This window comes from Callithrix jacchus, chromosome 9, assembly GCF_049354715.1.
Source record: "Callithrix jacchus isolate 240 chromosome 9, calJac240_pri, whole genome shotgun sequence".
Classification (NCBI taxonomy): domain Eukaryota; kingdom Metazoa; phylum Chordata; class Mammalia; order Primates; family Cebidae; genus Callithrix; species Callithrix jacchus.
Genome location: NC_133510.1, coordinates 15,184,512 through 15,202,963, shown reverse-complemented (window position 1 = coordinate 15,202,963; position 18,452 = coordinate 15,184,512). Strand labels below are relative to the sequence as shown.

General features: G+C 39.8%; 1 protein-coding gene across 21 annotated transcripts in view; it reads left to right on the top strand.

Moving 5' to 3' along the window:
• The window catches only part of DCP1B (decapping mRNA 1B), a 72,727-nt gene that overhangs the window by 30,185 nt on the left and 24,090 nt on the right, over nucleotides 1-18,452 (top strand). For 18 of the 21 annotated variants that reach the window (XR_004729218.3, XR_013522516.1, XM_078338423.1 and 15 more), the window contains 4 exons: nucleotides 953-1,019; nucleotides 3,520-3,655; nucleotides 12,401-12,529; nucleotides 14,957-15,835. Coding sequence is in view for 18 of the 21 variants with exons in the window: in XM_078338423.1 (XP_078194549.1) it covers nucleotides 953-1,019; nucleotides 3,520-3,655; nucleotides 12,401-12,529; nucleotides 14,957-15,835 (1,211 nt within the window). In the remaining 3 variants the exon portion in view is untranslated. Of the gene's footprint in view, nucleotides 1-952; nucleotides 1,020-3,519; nucleotides 3,656-12,400; nucleotides 12,530-14,956; nucleotides 15,836-16,180; nucleotides 16,626-17,901; nucleotides 18,025-18,452 lie in introns of those variants that run through there. The other 3 variants (XM_035258386.3, XM_078338431.1, XR_004729220.3) reach the window with 2 other exon arrangements.

Sequence of the window (18,452 nt, the reverse complement as noted above, 5' to 3'; positions counted from 1 at the left end):
TAATCTTTGAGCAGTTTTAAATTTTCTGTACAGACATTTTGAAGCCAGAGATTTATTAAATTTTATTTTTTCCCATGGCCTATCCCTAACTTACAGCTTACAAAAGCCAGTTTTTCAGTTAACATGTTCCTGAGAGAAGAAGGGGAGGGAGGCTTCTAGGCATAATTTGAGTATCAGGCTTCTGAATATTTAAAAATAAAGATGAAATGTTTTTATGAAATGTGCACATGGAGTGTAGAAACAATGATATCTTGAAGCCAGGAAGTTTAGAAATTCTGATTTCATTTTCAGTTCTGCAGTCATTTGTTTAGGAAGATTTTACCAAATGCCCAATGTGTTCAGGTGCTATATTTTTAAGGAGAACACAGTTTATTCAATATGTGTATCTGTGTGTGGGTGTGTGTCTTTGCACAAATCCACCACAGATTTCTCTGCGGACTTATATTTTGATGCTGTTTTTTTGTTTTGTTTTGTTTTGTTTTGTTTTGTTTTGTTTTGTTTTGTTTTGGAGACAGAGTTTCGCTCTTTTCGCCCAGGCTGGAGTGTAATGGCACGATCTTTCGCTTACTGCAAGCTCCACCTCCCAGGTTCAAGCGATTCTCCTGCTTCTGCATCCTGAGTAGCTGGGATCACAGGCACCCACCATCATGCCTGGCTAATTCTTTTTTGTATTTTTAGTAGAGATGGGTTTTACCATGTTGGCCAGGCTGGTCTTGAATTCCTGATTTAGGCGATCCCAAAGTACTGGGATTACAAGTATGAGCCACTGTGCGCCTGGTCCAATACTGTATTTTTGAGATTTAACCCCAATGATAGCTTTTATTTATTCAATAATTATTGAATAAATCAATTTAATACATGGATTATCATGTATTTTAAGATGGAAAAGGAAATTTTTTTCTATTTTGTAGTTTCGAAGATGCTCATAATTTGTTTGATGTGTTTTTTGCAGTGTCCATCTATGGAATTTGGTTTTATGATAAAGAAGAATGCCAAAGAATTGCAGAGCTTATGAAAAAGTAAGTGCTAAAAGGCTAAATATTTTTTAGGACCTGGTGCTTTCATTTGTATTTCTACAAATGTATGTATAATACTATATGTAAAATATGTATGTAATGTATGTAAAAACTATAATCTTAACAGAATATATCTCCCACAGCAATTCTTTTCACAGTGGTTAGGCAGACATTTAGTATTAATTAATAAATGAGAAGCAACTTGCCACGTTTTAACTAGGTAATATTTATCATCTGGAATGACTCACATTTTCCTGTCTCTGTGAAATATATATGAATTGTTCCAGATGGCAGTTTTCTTTAATATTTTCATTTATAAATTAGCAGTTCTTTGCTCTGAAAAGTTATTGACATGACTGTCAGTAAAAGGAACATTCAGAGCCATCCTAAAAGCCTGCTCAGGATTCTGTAAAATCTTTCATTTCCTTCCTCCCCCAAATGCTTTTCTTTAACTGTTATACATGTTTGTGGAAGCTCAGAATTTCCTCCCATGTCTCAGACACTGAGTACTTAGGATAGTCTTTATTTTCAAACTTCTTAAAATTGCTGAGTTACTATTAGCTCAGTGATCAGTCAACCATCTCTCTCTTCCTTGTTACTAGTCTCTTTCTTTTTTTTTTTGAGACAGAACCTTGCTCTGTCACCCAGGCTGGAGTGTAATGGCACAATCTCTGCTCACTGCAACCTCCACCTCCTGGGTTCAAGTGATTCTCCTGCCTCGGCCTCCTGAGTACCTGGGATTACAGGTGTGCACCACCATGCCTGGCTAATTTTTTGTATTTTTAGTAGAGAGGGGGTTTCACCACGTTAGCCATGCTGGTCTCCAACTCCTGACCTTGTACCTCGGCCTCCCAAAGTACTGGGATTACAGGTGTGAACCACCACGCCCAGCCTAGTCTCTTTCTTTTAATCTCATGATACCTTGTGATTTGTCCCATTCTGCATTTTGGGTAACTTCAAAATTGCTGTCTGTCTTTTCCACTCTTGGCTTCCCTGATTGAATTGAGAGGGGAGGGCTTGCTCTCTGCTCTGCAATTGGTTGACTGATCAATTCTTGAGCCGAGGGCCTGCTCATGGTGAGGCAGTTATTTCCCTGCCATTTATGGGGATGGGTAAGAGCCTCAGAGTATGATGAGTTTCCTGCATGTGCTGTGTCACAGCCTGGGACTGGACGCAGCCAAGCACATAGGATGACTGCTACCACATGGGTCTGACACTGCAGCTCTGTCTGCAGATGAATCAATCCCCACTTTTAAATCCTGGAGCAATGAAATGATTAGAAAGTGACCTCATGGAAAGGAAAAACAGGGAGCACCTTTTAAGAAATAAGATAGATTCCTGAAAGTCTAGCTAGAGATAGCTAATTTTAGGTAAGTAGCTCAAGGCGCAGATGGTGATTAAGTGTATTCAAACTGATATTTACCACTGTAACAGCTAGTTCCTAGAACAGTCATGGTACTGTAACTTGTGCAGCAGATAATAATAGTAAGATTTCATACAGATTAAAAAATACCCTGTAGCTCAGCCAAGAGGCCATGTTAAAGTTGTCAGCATTCTGCAGTAATTATCCAACAGCTCTGGCAGGAAATTGATTATTTACTAGCAGTAAGCAGCTGATTTGTGTGGATTCAGACCCCTTCCCCAGTTAGAATAAAGTCTCTCAGTAAGTTCTCAGATCTTTGTTACCATAAACTTCATGGCAATAATAAGAATGTTAGCTGGAAGTCACAGCACATAAAGGGAATGTGTATTTTGCGAGGTGATAGGAGCAATCTGGTCTCTCTTCTGTGTATTTTGCTAGGTGATAGGAGCAATCTGGTCTCTCTTCTGTATTGCTTTTCAGGCAACAGAAGAACTCATTGCTCTTAAGTGTTTTTTTAAATGGCCCCTCTTCTCAGGGTTAGAATGGAATCTTTACCATGTTTTGAAACTGCCAGAGAACTACAGGATTTGAGTAGCTAGATCAACCTTGCTTTGACTTCAAGGCTGTATGTGAAGTGGGGGGTACTTTCCTCATTATTTGAGAACTCTAAATTGGGTTTCCTTAGCAACTAATGAGAGCATCCTTCCGAATGTACTATGTGAGGGGTTGGCAGACTCTTCTGAAAGGGATCAGAGAGTGAGTATTTTAGGCTTTGCGGTCCATAGGATTTCTGTTCCAACTATAGAATTCCACCTTTGTAATGCGAAAGCAGCCATAAACAATACGTAAACAAGTGGCATGGCTGTGTTGAGCATGGATGTGTTTGTGACCTTCTTTACGAAAACAGGTGGTGGGCTGGAATTGGCTTACAGGTTTGCTGACTCCTACCCTAGATTCACCTACGTAGTCAGTGAATTCAGGACCTCAACTCTCATTTTTCTCCTTTAAATTCCTGAGCAGCCTTATTTCTACTATGGTTGTAACAGGATGAAGACAACTAGGTGAGAACTGGGATGGTTTTAAACACTGTTTGTATTGAATTGGTTTTTCTTGTGTGGACGTTCCCCCCTGTTTTTCTAGCCTAACTCAGTATGAACAGTTGAAAGCCCATCAGGGAACTGGAGCGGGAATCTCCCCAATGATCCTCAATTCAGGAGAGGGCAAAGAAGTAGATATTTTACAAATGCTCATCAAGGCCAAAGATGAATACACAAAGGTGAGTATTTGCCCTTCCTTGTGTTGCATACACACTTCAGTTCCACAGTGGGAATATTCTTGTTTAGAAAGAGTAGGTGCTTTGGGTCCTGTGCCTTCCACCAAACAAAATTATATTACAAATTAAAAAATTTGCTTTTAGTAAGCTAAAGAAAATGGTTTGCCTTTAAGTGGATTAAAAAATAGCCTGAGAAATCAATAGCCTTCATATATACAAATAGAAGACCTACTGTGAGACCCCAGTTTACAGTAGCAACAAATGAATATAAAATTCTTTGCAATAAAATTTACAAGAAATGGGCAAAACCTATATAAAGAAAATGTTTAAAAACTTCTACAAGGCATGATAAAAGACTTGAACAAACGGAAATATGTGCCCTGTTAGATAAAAAGATTGAACATAAATTTCTTAGTTCTCCTTAAATCTGTACATTTAAGGTGATCACTAAATAAATACCACTGGTTTATTTTCCCCTCCCCCTCCCCTTCCCCCTTCTGCCTTACTCTGTAATCCAGACAAGTTGACTATAAGGTTCATGGGAAGAAATATGCAAGAAAGAATAGCTGGGAAAATCCTGGCATAGAAGAGTGATATTAGCAGGAACTGGAGGTGGGGGAGATGAAAGGAGGGATGGAGCGAGCTCTCCCTGATTTTAAAACATTGAAGCTTAAACATTTCAAACAGTATCATGTTGTTGGTATTGATACCTAACAGCCCAATAGACCAGTGGGGCAGATTTAAGATTCTAAATCTAGGATTAAATCCAATTGTGTATGAAATCTAGGATATGATAAAGATGATAATCTCAAGTCAGCTATTTGAGTGAATTCTTAAATAAATGTATTGGGGTAACTGGTAGCCATTTGGAAAAATACAAAATTGAGTCTGTACCTCATGCTGTACACCAGGATAAATTCCAAATGTATTAGAAATTTAAATGTAAAAATATAATGATTCAGGCACCAGAAGAAAATTTGTATGGATTTCTTTATAATCTAGGAAAAGAGAAGTATTTCCGTTATGTCTTAAAACCCAAAAGCAATTAATTAAACTACATAAAAATAAAAATGTTTTATAAGGCTTAAATATAATGTAAGCAAATAGAAAGAAACAAAAACAACTGACAAAAAAATTGTTTATACCACAATAACAGGAAGTTATTTTATGAAGAGCTCCTAAAAATTGAGAAGTACAAAATTAACACTAGAAAATGGGCAAAAATAATTTTTTTTAAAATTATAGAATTTGAAAACTAGCTGAAATAAATGTATGTAATTGAATATTATATTATGACATAATTAGTTAGTAAAAAATTAGAGTGACTTCAAAACCTGGTGCTTGAACTGAACACTCTTAGTGGGTTATATTTTAAGAATAAAAAGAACTGCAAGAAATCATAAACTTCATTCATTGGTTTTATTGTTTGTAGCAATGTTGGCATTTTAATTTTTCTACTGTTGGCATTGTAATTTTTCTACTGTTGTAGATATAATAAATAAGAAATTATATAAACATAGTTGGAACCAAAACCTTAGTGTAAGGGGAAAAGAATCAAATACAATGAGTTAAAACTGTATAAGATTAAGTGGAAATATCAGAATTAGATCATGTTTTGTTTCGTAGGTATGAAACAAAAAATAGAGTTTCTAACTCTTGCCCTGAAAGGACATAGAAATAAAAGTGACTAACTCAGTAGCAATAAGCATCTATATTGCCCAGATTGTTATTTCTAAATATTACTTCTTCCTAAAAGGTATCAGGACTCTTTAAAGAAATTTCGGATTCCAGGTCTGGAATAGTAAAACCAGCAGGGTCATGTGAAAGGGCACAGTGATCAGCTGGGCACAGTGATCAGCTTCAAGGACACTGACCAGATCATTAAATTCTAACATCAACAGGAATGACTACAATGGATTAAAACACACTGAATGTATAAAAATTTACGAGTTCAGGGCCGGGCACGGTGGCTCATGCCTGTAATCCCAGCACTTTGGGAGGCCGAGGTGGGTGGATCACGAGGTCAAGAGACCGAGACCATCCTGGTCAACATAATGAAACGCTGTCTCTACTAAAAATACAAAAAATTAGCTGGGCATGGTGGCGTGTGCCTGTAACTCCAGCTACTCAGGAGACTGAGGCAGGAGAATTGCTTGAACCCAGGAGGTGGAGGTTGCGGTGAGCCAAGATCGTGTCATTGCACTCCAGCCTGGGTAACGAGCAAAATTAAAAAAAAAAATTTACGAGTTCATGGTAATGAGAAAGAGAGCAGGCAAACCAAACATATAAAACAAAACAAAATAATTATTTGTTATCCTTTGAAGGTGCTAAGGCACCAACTCCTTCCTCTGAAAATTGGTAATTAATGGGAATGAATTAAGCTTTTATCCTGCCTGCCCTAAAGGGACTAGATCTCGGAGTAATCAAACAGCCATGATCAATGAGGGAGAGCTCTTCTCTACCAACTCCAGCTAGTACATGTGGAGGGAATAATAGAACTTAAAGACACTCTGCTTAAAATAATTGACTCAGGCAGTGATCATCAGTAATATTAATTACTATGGAAATTAATATTATGGGAATATTAAATAAACAATAAAACCAATATAATGTTATGGGAAAGACTGATAGAAACTTGACAGTGGAAGGTTCAGGCTGCCTCCACCTGAACCCCAGTGATTATCATCATTAAAAGTTAAATAAGCAGACATTCTGGCTTCCCAACGTGATAAGATGTCAAATGGACAGCACCATCTTGAAATATTCTGGCCCAAAGAGTTGATCCTGAATCTCATGAAACCTTGAGCTCTAGCTTTTTAGTTTCAGAAAGTGAAAGTGAGTGGGGAGTGAGGGGAGAACAGGTAGAAAAACAAATTAAATGATGCCAAGAGGAAGAAATCAGAAAAACCCTGAATGAAATGGCACAGATGGGCAGTTGGATAAGTTTCTTTAACTTGCCTCCGCCTTGATTATGCGCTTCTTGAACAAAGAACAACCTTTATTCATCTTCATATCCCTTGTTGTCTTCAAAGTACTTAGCACATGATGAGTGCTAAATAATGGCTATTGAATGAAGGACGGAATATGAATGTGAATGAGCCACAGTTTAATTATCCTCCTAGTGTGTGGCCTGAACAGAGATGCCTTAATCTCAGCTTCAGACAGTAACGACTATTTCTATGTTCGTTTTGTGTGTTTTTTTTTAATTCTTCAAAAGTCATTAAAATGTATTATGATGACTTGGCAACTAGTTGACTAATTAATTATTTTATTTATTAATTATACTACATTATGCACACTGAAGATTAATCTTTAAAAGGTGACATTTCTGCCCTCTGGGAACTTAATGTTCTGTGAAGACAGCATAACAATGGTAAATAAATAATAAGTAGAAATATTTAACAAAATTATTTTCTTTTCTTTCTCTCCCTCCTCTCAACACACACATACTTTGTGTTGTTTGTGTTTTTTATCTTCTATATGTTACAACGTATTGACATCTTAAAAACCTTTCTGGCTGGAGAGACTGCCCCTCCTAGGACCAGCCAGTTTTCAGAGCTAGCAAAGGGCTTGGCCGGGAATACATCTTTAATAGGCACGCTAGCCAATCCTGAGCCATACGTATCTCCTCTGTCTGGCCTGTACAATATTTCTCTGCCTTAGTCATCCCAGGGCCAGGTACCCAGCAACTAGGAACCACTCATACAGTTTAGAGCCTGCTGGAGTTATTCAAACTGGATAATCTTAACCTGTTTACCATGCCCTGCCTTGCCTTTTTTGAGGAAATCCAGTAAAGGCTCTAGCCTACTCCTTCCCCTTGCTGCTGAGCCCTGAGGCTTCCACATGTGGCCCTGGGCAGCGTGGCATGCCTCTTGTCTCCAGGACCTGTGAGTATAATAAACTTTGTTTTCCTGAGACTCTCCTGTGTCTCCTCTGTGGCCTCACCTGAGTGACCATCACATAAATACTCTCTGTCTCTCAGAAACACTCATATATGGTTCTGGAGATTGAATTTAGGACATCACTTTATATTATACCTATATCTTGGAATATTTTTCCCCTTATTTTATTTCCCCTTCAGAATTTACATATCCTTTAAGGCTCAGTAAAGATACTTTTTACATGGAGTTTTCCCAGATCCCTTCAGTCAAATTAATTATTTTTCCCAGTGAACTCAGTCTATTATCGTTTAAAACTTATTTTGTTCTTCCTCATTTATTACATTAAGTCAACTTATCTCAGTACACTGTAAACACTGTAAGCGCTGAAGTTAAAACAATGTCTGTTCATCTTTATGCCCTCACAGATTTGTTATAATGTTGACATGAAATACAGATACTTAATTTGTGTATAGACTGTGTTTTTCAATATATTTAAACATCAAATATATTCCCTCCAGCTAGTACATCAAATATATGCTGTTATATGTGTAATATCAATTGCTCCAGCTGTGAAATAAATAATAGAAGAAATTGTTTCTTCTTCCCTTAGCAGCCAGATGATGTGATACCATGTCCCAGGACACCTGCATGATCAAGCTACTTTCCTAGTCGTCATTTTTCTTGGTTTGTCATTGCCCAGTACAGGAGCAGTGCCCCTTGGAGTCTTCAGGCTTTCCCTAAGAAGGCCTCAGATTATTCTTCTAGCCCTACTACCCTCTACGAATGTTTGAAACTCCTGCCAGAGTACCAATTTTGCTTCCTGAGAGTGCCTTTTCTCATACTATTCCCTCCTCTTCTTCACCCATCAAAATATGATCAATCTTTCAGGGCCTGCTTCAGATGTTCTTTTTCCATCACCTTATTTCTGACCTGCCTAAGGACGTGTATATTCTCCCTGCTAGCTTCCAGAGCCTTCTATTTGGAAGGAGCATTCCATCGCTTTCTTACATTCACGCTGTCTGCACCCGCACACACGTTTCAGAAAAAGTGGAGATCTTGAGTAGGGTGGTTCTGAATAGAAGAAGGGGGGCAAAATGGAAAGGTGATGAGCGAGAAAGAAAACAGAATCTTTCTTCTGAGTGCTTGTTGGGAAGCGAGTCTCCATTGCTGAAAGTGTTCCAGAAGAGACTGAACAGTTACATATTGATGATGTGATAAAGCAGTTTGGCTTGTGTTGGATAAGTATTAAACTAAAAGACTTCTGATATGAGTTTCGATGCTAGACCTATTTTTTTGCAGTTTTTTTAAAAGAAAAATTAAAATTGAATATATTTATAGTATACAACATGATGTGTTGATATACATGTACATTATAGGATGCCTAAATGAAACTAGTTAACATACGTCTTGCCTCGCATATTTATCATTTTTGTGTGGCAAAAACAGTTCAAATCTACTCTTTTAGCGACTTTCAGTATACAACATATACTGTTATTAATTACAGTGGTCATGATACACAGTAAATCTCCTGAAGTTATTACTCCTGTCTAACCGAAATTTTGTATCCTTTGACCAACACCTCCATAATTCTCCTACCCCCAGGCTCTGGCAACTACCAGCATACTCGGCCTCGAAGGATTCAACTTCTCTGGGTTTTATGTATGAGTGAAATCATTTACCTTTCTGTGCCTGGCTTATTTCACTTAATATAATGTCCTCCAGGTTCATTGATGTTGTTGCAAATGATAAAATTTCATTCTTTTTTAAGGCTGAATAGTACTCCATTGTGTATATGCACCACATTTTCTTTATACATTCATTCATTGATGGACACTTAGGCTTATTCCATATCTTGGCTATTGTAATGTTGCAATGAACACAGGAATGCAGCTATCTCTTAAACATACCGATTTCATTTTCCTTCAGTATGTACCCAGAAATGGTATTCTTCAATCACATGGTAGTTCTAGTTCTAATTTTTTGAGGAGCCAACATACTGTTTTCCATAATAGCTGTACTGATTAATATTCCCACCAACAGTATACAAGGATTCCCCTTTCTTTACATCCTTGCCAACACTTACGTTTTGCCTTTTTTATGGTAGACATTCTACCAGGTTTGAGGTGATACCTCACTGTGGTTTTAATTTGCATTTCCCTGATGATCAGTGGTGTCAGCATTTTTATATACCTGTTGGCCATGTGTATGTCTTCTTTTGAAAAATATCAGTTCAGGCCCTTTGTCTGTTTTTTGATTGGAACATTTGTTTTCTTACTGTTGTTTGAGTTCTTTATATATTTTAGACATTAACTTCTTATCATCTGTAAGGCGTGCAGGTGTTTTCCTCCGCTCCGTAGGTCATCTCTTCAGTCTGGTTTCCTTTGCTGTGGAACAGCCTTTTGGTTGGATGTGATCCCAGTTGTCTGTTTTCTTTTTGTTGCCTATCTTTAGGGTCCCATGAAAAACAGCATTGCCCAGACCCTTGTCAGAGAGCTTTTCTCTTTTCTCCTATGTTTTCTTCCAGGAGGTATACAGTTTCAGGTCTTATGTCTAAGGCTCTCTAGAATTCTTAAATTTGCAAACATCCGAACAAGTAAAAGTAGGACACATGTTGAGTTATCAGTACATATGATATTGGTAAAGTGAAATCTATCCAGTTCATAGGAAGTTGATAACATCATTTGAAAACCTTATTTTGGCCAAAATTTCAGGCATTCTCTTTTGAGAAATAACTTTCTGTGAATCTGCTTTAAAGTAGCAGAGATGTTGATTGGCTCTTTTTATCTCTTCCCTGTTCAATTTCTAGTTGAGATGCAAGAGAACAATAAAATAACCAAATTTCAGTAAGAACAAGAGCCAGGACCAGAAATGTTCTACAGGCTGCATAGTTAGGCTTGCAGTATTCAGAAGTGGACTGTTTGTGTTTGTGGCTTAAGACAAGAATTAGTGGCTCTTTTCTGGATATAGCTGTGAGTTATTTATGAAATTATAGAAAAGTTTTTTTGTTGAATGATAAAATTCAAAAGAATATAAAAAAGAAAATCACCAATAATTCTATAACCTAAAGATAGAAGCTTTTTATACTTTTATTGTATTTTGTTTAAGACATCTCTCTTGATGTGAATACACATGTTTATGTGTGTATGTGTTTGTGTGTGATTAAAATCGGATTACATGACATACTTTTTGAGGTTTTGTTGTATTTTAACCCCAGCACCCAACAGAGGAAGTTTTTGAGGTTTTAAAGAAATGCCTCAGGTTCTCTGTGAAGAATCCATTATATGCTTTTTCAAAAACTGTTTTTCCCCCCAGGGTTTTAAAGATATTTGGGTCGGGAAAAGCATAGAAAATTAAACAACTGGAAAACGAGCTACAAACTACTGAGGTGGATGATTAATTCTGAGCACTCTGATAAAAGGGAGCGATTGTTACATAAAAGCAAGGCTTTGGAGGTAGACAGTCATAGTGACACAGAAAACAGCTTCCGGAGATGCATTTGACTAGGAAAAGCTATTAGGGTTATGCATTTCAAGAGACAAAGCATCCTCTTGGCCCCTAAGAAAATGGGCATACGGAAGCTGGGAAATATCTGCTTTTCTTTGCAGGAAATTCAGTGTTTCTGAACATAGAAATAGACAATCGTGTAAGGGGTTATACCTTAGCCTGTATTCTTATTGTATCTGGGCTATCCATGTCTTGGGAAAGCCAGGCCAGTTGGTTCCTGCAGCTATACCATCATTCACCTAAGGAGAATTGGAAATAACACTTTGTGACTTATAAAGTGATTTCACATCCCACATAGTACTTGTGCCAAATATACAAATTATTGATAGAATGCCTAGAAGAAAAGAATTAATCTTTTGTATGGCTAACCTTACATACAGTGCATACAGTGGTCATAGATGCCACACCCCTAGATCGCTGCATTAGAAAATACACCCTGATACCTGTAAAACACATTGGGAATGTTGGGTTCCCAAGGGACAAGATTGTGTTTTCATTTCATTTCACGTCAGGTACAGCGTGGAATGTTTTGGGACCTGAGGCCTTGAGTGTACCGTGGAAACGAATGATGCTTCAGAGAGTCCCATAGTACAGAAGGCAGCATTTTATGCTGTTTTATGTAGTGTTTTGGCAAACTAGACACCAGTGTCACTGCCGTGCTCTTTTTGTTATGAATCTGACTGTGTTAGCAATTGCATGGTTGGTTAGATTAATGTATGATAATGAGTCAGTGTTTCAAATGATGAGATTTGTTGCTTGTCTCTTTCTCTGCAAAATTCTAATTTGTGCTAAGTGGCTCAGAACACTCAGATTTGAATTATTCTGTTTATGCAAGAAGACATTTATTAAATAAAGATGATGTTAGTAATTTTTCAATCTGTGGTTTGAGTCAGTTTTTCATTTCTATAGTCCAAAAAGGTTGAGTTACTTCGATGAATGTACTCAGCTACTCTCCAATTTTAAGTCTGCTTAAATTGTCATGTCATTTAAGGAATGGTTTCTATAATTGTTTATCATTGAAAAGCATTAGACTACATATATTTAAATGTATAGTCAATATATTAAGCATAGATATTTATATAGCCTTTCAATTATACAGGTGTCTAAGAACCCTTTGGTCCTGCAGGCTGGTGTTAGTAGTAGTATTTAGAGCACTGAATTGTCCAACTAAGAAAAATTAAATTAGAACTTGATTTATACTCAAACATAGCTGTTAGAGAAATTTTAAGGGATCTTCCTTTGTGCATGGAAATCTGTCAAAAACACAGGCATCTACCAATTAGATAAGAAGTAAAAAGGTAGTCTTTTAAAAAGACTAAAGCTTTTTGAAGCCAAAAATGAGGTGACTTTTTTTCTATTTCAGTGTAAAACCTGTTCTGAGCCAAAAAAGATAACCAGTTCATCTGCCATCTATGACAACCCTAATCTCATCAAACCAATTCCAGTGAAACCCAGTGAAAACCAGCAACAGCATATACCTCAGCCCAGCCAGGTACAGAGTCCTCTGCTTGTCATATTACAGTGTGTCTCTAGAATTCTTAAAGAACTTTGACCCAGAGTATAGTCGGGGGAGGGCCTGTTGTTGTTGAAGAATGCTTTCGGGTAAACCCAAGAAAGAGAAATTTCAAAATATAGACTTTTTTCATTATTAATCATTTACTCTTCCTAGAAGAGGGTTAAAATTTTTACTTTTGTCATATACCACATTCGGTGCTAATCTCTTGTGAACTTGAACTACTTAAAAGATAATGTATTTATTAAAAACCAATAAGCCAGCACAGTGCTCAAGCCTGTAATCCCAGCCCTTTGGGAGGCTGAGGCAAGAGGATCACTTGAGGCCAGAAGTTTGAGAGCAGCCTGGGCAACATCGTAAGATCCCATCTCTACAAGAAAATTAGCCAGGCATGATGGCATGTACCTATAGTACTAGCTACTCTGGAGGCTGAGCAGGAGGATCACTTGAGCTCAGGAATTTGAGGCTACAGTGAGCTGTGATGCGCCACTGCACTCCATCCTGGGCAAGAAAGCAAGACCTTGTCTCGAAAAACAAAAATCAAAAAACAGCCTAGAAAACTAACAACATTGTCACAGATCACAGAAACATTACCCATTGGGTCCATATTCTTCTGGGATAGGTAGTTTCCCAAGGCCACCTGAGAGAACCACCACCAAGGCAACAAAACTGAGTTTAACACTTCTGAGCACCTCCTCTGTGCCAGATGCAGTGCCCACACTATAGACTGGGGTAGCTGCTGCAGAGACCTGAGTCCAGAGGAGTGATATAAAATTCCTCTTCAGACAGGATAACCTGTTCCTGTATTTGCAATCTGAATTAGAAACATTACCGCAGCTTTCGTATTAGTGTATGTATACATATTTCAGAATAGTATAACAATGACAAAAATTGTCAATCTGTTGGTGCCATTAATGATTATAAATATGATATTGCTGTATCATTGTGTCATGGCTATGACTAGTTAGAAAGATTTTCTTAAAGGAATTCGTTTAAATCGATTTTGAAAATGAACATGGAGCCAAAAGACACGAAGACTAGTAATGAAAATCTTATATTGAATTTTTAAAGAAAATAAGTCTTTTCTAATCTTTTAGCTTTCTTTTTATTGCTTGTTTTCCATGGAAAGTTTTTATTCTATTTTAATAGAGAGATCTGAATATAAAATAACTTTAAAATGAAGCTCATGTTTTCTTTTTGAGATAGGGTTTTATTCCTGTTGCCTGGGCTGGAATGCAGTGGCACCGTCTTGGCTCACTGCAACCTCTGCCTCCTGGACTCAAGCGATCCTCCCACCTCAGCCTCCCAAGTAGCTGGGACTATAGGTGTGTGCTGCCATGTCAGCAATTTTTGTATTTTTTGTAGAGATGGGGTTTTGCCATGTTGCCCAGGCTGGTCTTGAACTCCTTAGCTCAAGCAGTCTGCCCGCCTTGGCCTCCCAAAGTGCAGGAATTACAGGCATGAGCCACTGTGCCTGGCCATGTGTTTTCTTAGTGCAACTATGCAGAAAACAACAGAAAGAGGTAGAGAGAAGGAAGGAAATAGCTTTGTAAGTGGCTGGGCCAAGGTAGATTTTATGTATCCCAGGACTTTTCAAACCCTACCATTGTATATTTGAAAGGATCAAGCTAGATTAAAAGTCTTCCGTTTCTTTCCAGCCCTAGATTTCCATAATTTTGTGAAAAGCTACTAGAAATTCAGAAATTCTCACATTCCTTCTCATATTACTCTGCAGGCTTAGATGGGCTTCCTATTGAAAAGATTGTTTATGTTTTCAGTGCATATAATTTCCTACCAAGGTGGTTTCCAATCTGTGAAACCCCAGGCCCTCGAAGATCCTTTATCTGTTTTTTTAGTCAACAGATACTAAAATATAACAACTGTCTTGGGGGTGCAAGGGGAGCAGGCTATGAACAATTTTGACATTAAAAAAGGGGTCTCATTTTTAAAGTTGATTATATGATTTTCTTTTTTTTTTTATTTTTTGAGACAGAGTTTTGCTGTTGTTACCCAGAATGGAGTGCAATGGTGCGATCTCGGCTCACTGCAACCTCCGCCTTCTGGGTTCAGGCAATTCTCCTGCCTCAGCCTCCCGAGTAGCTGGGACTACAGGCGCGCACCACCATGCCCAGCTAATTTTTGTATTTTTAGTAGAGACGGGGTTTCATCTTGTTGACCTGGATGGTCTCGATCTCTTGACCTCGTGATCCACCCGCCTCGGCCTCCCAAAGTGCTGGGATTACAGGTGTGAGCCACCGTGCCTGGCCGATTATATGATTTTCATTCTCTCTAATCAATCCTTGGTAAATAGAGAAAGTCATCAGTTATGTAAGTCAGGTTTCAGAGCACTCCCTCCTATAACCAAATTGTTTGCAGACTCATCTCAGATATCTTTATTTTTTCCAGACCTTAGACCCCGAACCCCAGCACTTGTCCTTGACAGCTCTGTTTGGGAAGCAGGACAAGGTTACATGTCAGGAGACTGTAGAGCCTCCACAGACCCTCCACTACCACCACCAGCAGCAGCAACAGCAGCAGCAAGAGAAGCTGCCAATTAGGCAGGGGGCTGTATGCTCCCTGTCCTATGAGGAACCCAAAAGACACTCGCCCCCCATTGAGAAGCAGCTCTGTCCGGCCATTCAGAAACTCATGGTCAGGAACACAGACCTCCACCCATTGTCAGAGCTGCCTGAAAACCGGCCCTGTGAAAATGGCAGTTCCCATTCTGCAGGAGAAGTTTTTACAGGACCTGTCCAGCCAGGGTCTCTTTACAACGTTGGGACATCTTGTGGTGTACACAATGCTTCCAGAACTCAGAACCTGTTAGAGAAACTTCACAGTACCCCACTGGGGGCCGCAAACAAGTGTGACCCGAGTACACTAACACCTTCCAGCTCAGCTGCCCTGAACCGCAGCAGAGCTCCCACTTCTGTCACGCCTGTGGCTCCAGGAAAGGGTCCGGCTCAGCTACCACAGGCCTATTTCAATGGCTGCCTTCCACCTGAGACAGTAGGACATCAGGCTCATGGGAGAGAACAGTCCACACTCGCAAGACAAACACTCCCCCTCTCTGGTAATCAGAGTGGCAGTTCTGGAGTGATCTCCCCACAAGAGTTACTGAAGAAGCTTCAGATCGTGCAGCAGGAGCAGCAGCTGCATGCCTCTAACCGGCCAGCCTTGGCCGCCAGGTTCCCTGTGCTCACTCAGAGCTCTAGAACAGGGAAACGCTTGGAATCCTGGATCAGCAAGACATCCAGCACAGAACAGCAGACTCCTCTTTTTCAGGTAAATATGTACCAGGGGCAAAATAAAACAGCCTGGCAGCATAGCAAGACTCTGTCTCTACAAAAACAAAAAACAAAAGTTAGCTAGGCTTGGTGTCTCACGCCTATAGCCTCAGCTACTTGGGAGGCTGAGGTGGGAGGATCCCTTGAGCTCAAGAGGCAGAGGTTACAGTGAGCCATGATCGTGCCACTGCACTCCAGCCTGGGTGACAGAATAAGACCCTGTCCCTTAAGAAAAAAAAAAAGAGAGAGAGAGACGAAAAGGTCTTGCTCTAGTGCAGTGAAATTTAGAGTTCACTTCTGTGCGGTAAGGACCATGTATCACGTGCATTTCTGTTTGGAACAGGGTGCCAGAAGCCACCTCTGTGCATCTTGATTGCCCGAACTTTCTACCTGAAAGGAGAATCTTCACTTTGGTTAACAATCTGAGAACCTCCCCCTGCCTTTTTGAGAGCGTTTACTTGTAGAGTTAAATCTTCATAATGTTAGGAGGTCTGAAGACCAACACAGACGCGGGAGAAAAGCCTCATCCTTGACTGTAGGAACATAGTATGGTCTGCTTTGAAGTCAGTCTAGAATACTGAGCGTCTGACCTCCTCTGTAGGTGTTTCAGTCTACAGTAAATTATTGCTTATTCACTTATTTAGTAAATGTTTTTGAACACTTACTACATGTCAGGCATTGTCTACATGTGGGTACATAATGATGAAGAAACAGACTCCTTACCTCCACCCACAGACCATGCTCTAGGTTCTTGAAATAAACAGAAAGCAGCATATTTCCTCCGTAAAGGCGCAGGCTATTTCTGTCTTTCTCGGTATCATCAGTATAGCCTAATGAAGATGGGGAGAGATATGCATGCCACCCACCTCCACCCCCCACACAAACTGCCAGAGAGGGAAAACAGGACCATTTTTAGAAGTATTCTGTCCGTTAGGGAAGATGCTTCTCCATGTCTATCACTGACTCGGGACTGTGAGGAAACCACAAGCTTGATCAGCTGCCTGTGGGTAACATCTGGAGATCTGACACTGAATTGTTTTCCCTTTGGATTGGAACACATGTATTAAAAGTACATTGGGTTTAAAAATTGGAAGGTTCTCCCTGTGTATCACATGCATAATCACTGGCCTTTCATCATGTTTTGTTATGTACCATTTTTTTTTTTTGAGACAGTTTCACTTTTGTTGCCCAGGCTGGAATGCGATGGTGCAATCTCAGCTCACTACAACCTCCGCCTCCCAGGTTCAAGCGATTCTCCTGCCTCAGTCTTCTGAGTAGTAGGGATTACAGGCACCTGCCACCATGTCCAGCTAATTTTTTGTATTTTTTTGGTAAAGATGGGGTTTCACCATGTTAGCCAGGCTGCTCTCGAACTCCTGACCTCAGGTGATCCATCCACCTTGGCCTCCCAAAGTGCTGGGATTACAATTGTGAGCCACTGTGCCCCATCTATTATGTAACTTACAACACTTTCTCAAAAATCTATCACTTTTGGCCAGGCACAGTGGCTCATGCCTGTAATCCCAGCACTTTGGGAGGTTAAGATGGGAGGATCACTTGAACCCAGGAGTTTCAGACCAGCCTGGGCAGCATAGTGAGACCTTGTCTCTATAAAAATTTTTTTGTTTTTAATTGGCCGGGTTTGGTGATGTGCCACCATGGTCCCAGCTACTTGGGAGGCAGGAGGGGGAAGATCGCTTGAGCCCAGGAGGTTGAGACTGTAGTGAGCCATGTTCACACCACTGCACTCCAGCCTGGACAATAGAGTGAGACCCTGTCTCAAAACAAAACATTCAGTTTTTTGAAAACAAAGATCTTAGGCATGCACCAAAAGTCTTTGTGAGCACCTGAGTCGAAGTGTTCTCCTTTCTTATTTATTAACGTCCCTAATCTGAGTACTGGCTGCTATAGAAACAATATTCGTAACCCCTGCTCCCCCTCATTTCAGTGTTATTGTCCTTCTTTTAAAAACTTCTGCTTTTTTCCTCTGATGATTTAGAATTAGAAGCAGGGGATGATTGTAGCCTGAGTTAGTTCTGATGTGCAACTCCTTTGACTTTTCAGTACTCACAAATATCAAGAGCCGAGTGAGGAAGGCGTGCATTTCAGCGGCCCACGCTGTGCTCAGAATGCTTGACTCCTCCTCCGGGGAGCATCGCTGCTCAGCACCGCTCCTCAAAATGTCACGTAGGGACAAGTTAAAAGAAACAGCCTGCCTTCCTCTAGACCACCTTCTGCTCTAAGAGATGCTAAGGGAGTGATTATAGAATTACAGCAACTTCTAGCTTGCTGGCCTCTGTGCCTCCCTCTCAGGAGTTCTTCTGGGGAGTCAGGAGGCTGATAAATAACATTCATTTTTTTCCCCTGAGTTAGAAGCAAATGATAGCTGTAGGAGTCAGTCAGCTAAGGATCAAAATGTCACTTGCATAACTGAAAGGGCTGTTAGAAAACTTGCTTTCAGGTCTGTTTGCCAAGGGAGTTAGACTCACCAGATAGGCAAGGCCGTGGCAGGGCTGAGCAACAGCAACATATCAGCTGCAGAAGCTGAAGATGCGGGCTCTCTGCAGGCTGGCAGATCCTGTCAGGGAGGGACCTAGAAAGGGTGGAGCCACACA